Source organism: Gossypium arboreum, chromosome 6, assembly GCF_025698485.1.
Source record: "Gossypium arboreum isolate Shixiya-1 chromosome 6, ASM2569848v2, whole genome shotgun sequence".
Taxonomy (NCBI): domain Eukaryota; kingdom Viridiplantae; phylum Streptophyta; class Magnoliopsida; order Malvales; family Malvaceae; genus Gossypium; species Gossypium arboreum.
In genome coordinates, this window is record NC_069075.1 from 104,616,011 (window position 1) to 104,620,535 (window position 4,525).

General features: G+C 38.1%; 1 protein-coding gene across 1 annotated transcript; it reads right to left on the reverse strand.

Moving 5' to 3' along the window:
• Positions 1-288: 288 nt before the first annotated feature.
• Positions 289-4,093, reverse strand: LOC108484101 (leucine-rich repeat receptor-like protein kinase TDR). Its single transcript, XM_017787762.2, has 2 exons — positions 1,455-4,093; positions 289-837 (listed from the first exon to the last, which is right to left on the reverse strand). The coding sequence occupies exons 1-2, from the start codon at positions 3,994-3,996 to the stop codon at positions 527-529; spliced, it is 2,853 nt and encodes a 950-aa protein (XP_017643251.1). The 5' UTR covers positions 3,997-4,093; the 3' UTR covers positions 289-526.
• Positions 4,094-4,525: the final 432 nt, after the last annotated feature.

Here is a 4,525-nt window from a genome sequence, read left to right on the forward strand (position 1 = left end):
AAAATCAAAATTAGATAAATTATTTAATATTAGATCATCTAAAGTGTATAAATAAAAAGAGATAAGAAATTTAAAAAACTTAAAACTTTAATATGTACTGTAGATAAGGGTTGAGACCAATGGTAAAATACATTGCATTTTAAAAAGGAAACGATATTGTTGGAAAAGACAAATATAGACCATAAAACAAATATAAACAATCCAAAAAAAAAACTGGTTAGATTATTTGTTAAAAAATTAAAATTAGATAATTGTTTATTTTAGATTTGTTCAAAATTTTAAAATTGGTTTTCTTAAATTTAAAAAAAATCCAATATCATTGATATAAACAAGCTCACAAGCCACAACCAAATCAAAATACAAGATATCTATCTTCCAAAAAGAAATAATATTTTGATCAAATGAACTATTAATTACTATAATTGAACCCCCCCAAAAAAACTATTTACTACTAAACTGTATATGTTGAGCTTGAGCTCCACAAATACTGCGAACACTTTCTTCTTTCAATATCAGTGCCATTTATTTATTTACCGTTGGCCTTTAACCCTGAGAGCAGCTTCAATGCATCTTCTATTGAAGGCCGATCAACTGCTCTGCTTTTGGTGCAGAGCAGAGCCACATCAACAACCTGTTTCATTTCGTCTTCTTGCAATGAATTGGTGGAACCAGCTTCGTTTTCGTCGTACAGTTCTCTCAAAACCACATCCTTGGGCTTGCTCTGAATGCTAGCTCCACCCTTTATCACCTTACCATTGGTTAGTATTTCCAGAATTAGCTCCCCAAAGTTGTATATGTCTTTGTACAGTTCATCTTTGATGGCATCATTGAATTCCCCTGTTTTAAATAAGATATCAATAAGATTTCTGACAATCACTGCTGAAGATTTAGATGTACTTTGGAAGGAAAATTTTCCGGGTTTTTTAGAGATTGTTTCAGCTTTGAATATCTTAGGACTTCTGAACTTTAATGATAAGTTTGTTTGTTTGAAAAAAACGACAAATTAGAACTGGAAATTGGGTGGGTGGGTTGGTTTCGAGTTTCGAAATTTCGGATTATTCCAGATTTAGGTTCGTTTGTTTTGAATTCAGATCATTTTGGCTTGGGTTAATTCGTTTTCCAGGTCTGGTCATTTCAAGTTTATATCATTCTTGGTTGATACTCAAGCTTGGATAGTTCGGGTTAATCTAAAACGAGTCATCTTTGGTAAAGGTCATTTTCAGGTTTGGGTTGGACGGGTTATTGGCTTTCTATAATCAACTCAAATTAAGTCGGTTTTCGGGTTGGGACATTTCAAGTTCAGACCAAGTCATTTGGGTTTGTAAGTTGAGTTTTTCAGATTGGGCTGATTCACTGGGACGATTTTAGGGTTTGGATCAGAATAAACATCTAAGCAACTGTATATGACAAAGATTTGAATAGAAGAATCCATGGGAAGTGAAAAGATGATGTACCTGTTCCCAGTCTGGAACTTGTTGCTGGAACTGTACCTTTGATCAACTGTATCAGATGCTTGAACCCGAAATCGGCTAAACGGGGTTCGAAATTATCATCAAACATCACATTACTTGACTTCAAATCTCCATGAGGAATTGCAGGATTACAGTCATGGTGAAGGAAGCAAAGTCCCTTCGCAATCCCAATTATAATCCTGCATTTCATACCCCAGTCTCTTTGCATTCTCAGTTTCTCAGCTAAATTCCCATTCGGTAAGCAATCATATAGCAGATAAGTCAACTGATTGTTGTAGCAGAAACCAAGTAATCTGATCAAATTCATGTGTCTTGAATTTCCCAGTTGTGTTATGAACTCCGAAGCAATCTTCACTCTCTTTGGCTCCCATTCTAGTTTCTTCACCAATACTGTAATCCCTGTAGGCAACACTGCTTTGCAAAATGCACCGGAAAATGGCGGCAATTCTTCCTTGGAATCAGTGGCATTGAAGCTCCTCAAAACATCGTTGGCCGTGAACTGCGGGAGACCAATGAATGAGTTCATTTTCCATTGCCCTTTGCTTCCTTTTCGAAGATGGATTAGCAACGAAACTGTTGCTGCAATGAGTATGACCACTCCTGCAGATATCAACAGTATTAACCTAAGCTTTTTTCCATCTATCGCTGTCGAACATGATTGAAGAGGTGCCCCACATAGCTTTGGGTTTCCAGTGTATGCACTGCTACCCATTGATTGCAGCAGTTCGTGTGAAGGAATGGTACCTGAGATATCATTGAATGATACATTTAAAAGTACCAAGCTCGAAGACTTGCCAAATTCTGCAGGTATTGAACCGCTGAAATCATTGTGTGACAAATCCACAACACCTAGAGAAGGAAGACTAGCAAGCTCCTTTGGTATATGATCACTTAAATGGTTTCTAGCTAAGTTGATAATCTCTAATGACTGGCAATTGGAAATGCTGTTCGGGATTGATCCCGAGATAGTGTTCTTCTGCAATTCAACAACAACAAGGGACTTGCATGATCTAAAAGGAGGCAGATTCCCTGAGATGTTACAAAATGATGCAGAGAAATTTTGAAGAAATGGCAAAGACCATGTTTTCCATGGAATGGTTCCACCTAGTTCTGGATTATTAGAGACACTGAAATACTGGAGCTTTAAAGCTTTAGAAATATCTGCAGGGATTCCACCAGTAAACCTGTTCCCTGACAGGTCTATGTATCTGATACCATGAAGATGGCTGAAATTCAAAGGAATCTCACCTGAAAACGAATTATCCTCAACTCGAAGACGAACAAGAGACAAACAATTCGATAAAGCTGAAAGATTGCCAGTAAAGTTGTTTGAAAAGAGCATTAATTTAAACAACTTACCACCTGCACAAACACCAGGTGGGATACTGCCAACGAAACTATTGTTTGAAACATCCAACCATCTAAGCCTTGAGTGCCTCCCCAAGTTTTCTGGAAGTGACCCAGTGAAGAAATTGTTCCATATAAACAGAGTTTCCATTGATGGAAGCTCAGCTATGGTGTCTGGGACAGTGCCATTCATTTCATTGAACATAAGACTAAGCAATTTCAGCTTCTTCAACTCACCAAAACTCTCCGGGATAGGCCCGGAAATCAAGTTATCAGAGAGATCCAAGTTTATCAGAGAAACCATTTGGCTGAACTCCCATGGGATGGATCCCATAAGCTGGTTTCTGAAAAGAAAAAGTGATTCTAGCTTGGAGAGGTTGCAGAGCTGTTTGGGGATTGAACCAGAGAGGTTAGCACCAGCAATATCAAGGTATTGAAGCTCAGTCATGTTGCTCAACTCCCATGGGATGCTCCCTTCATAAAAATTGTACCCAATCTCCATGTGTGTCACTGTTTTGAGCTTCCCTAGCTCTGGTGGTATCTTCCCTGTGAGTGAATTCCCTGCCAAATGGAGATATTCAAGGCTCTTGAAAGACCCATATGAAGATGGGATTTCACCATCGAAGTAGCTACCGGCTAAGTTGAGAACCTTAAGTGACTCAAGCTCTGTTAGCTCAACCGGCAACGGCCCTGAAAAACTGTTGCTAAGAGCATCGAGAACGACCAATTTTTTTAGACCGGTGATTCCGTTCGGGAACCGGCCGGAGAAGTTGTTTCCGCTGATATCCAAGGTTGTTAACTTACTGAGGTTGAAGATTTCAACCGGAAGTTCGCCGGAGAACGCGTTTTGACTGACGTTGAGCTCGACGAGCTCTGTAAAGACACTGAGTTGATTCCCGAGTAACTCGCCCGCTAAATTCTTCATACAAAGGTTTAAACCGACAACAATGGTGGAGTTTTTGTTGCATTTAACACCAGACCAAGAACATGCATGGACTTTCCCCGAAGGGGTTTCACCAGGAGGCACTTTCCAATCATCCAAGCTGTTAGAACCATCGATGATTTGTGATTTTAAGCTCAATAGAGCTTTTGAATATGGATCAGCAGCTAAGACTACTACAATTAACATGGAAGTGAAGAGGAGATTGAAGGGTAGCGACCATGGGGAAATCTCCATTGAAACTCGCAAGTGAAAGAGTAAAGAGAGACGAACTATAAACACAAACAAAAGAAAGAAAAGGAAAGGAACAAAAAAGTCTAAAATATGGTTTGGTCCCTTCACTATCCTTAAATTTAGGGTTTAGTCATTATTTTTTAATTTGGTATGATTTCATCGCATACTTTTTATTGTTGATCATGTTGAGCTTAGAGGTGTAATCAAGTTGAGCCAAACCTAAACGCTAGTAAGTTTGAGATCGAGTTTGACTTGAAATTCGAAGCTTTATGTTTAATTTGAACTTGATCAAATATTTATTTTAAAATTGAGATATAATCAAGCTTGAACTTAATTAAGCTCATTTATCAATTTTTGTACTCAAATTTGAACTCGAGCTTGATTAAGCTTGTACACATTCAAATTCGGCTTGATCGATTGTTCAAACTCAACTCAATTATTACCGAGTTGAGTTCGAGTTTTATTTCAAAATCGAATTCAAGTAGCTTACAAGCACATGTGACTTAGGCATACCCCTAGTTGAGCTAATTGA

What these genes read in the sequence shown, in the direction of transcription:
- LOC108484101 (XM_017787762.2), bottom strand. Translation starts at nt 3,996, where the DNA reads ATGGAGATTTCCCCATGGTCGCTACCCTTCAATCTCCTCTTCACTTCC. An exon ending in AAGTTCCAGACTGGGAACAG is followed by an intron (nt 838 to 1,454) that starts GTACATCATCTT and finishes TATTTAAAACAG; the next exon opens with GGGAATTCAATGATGCCATC.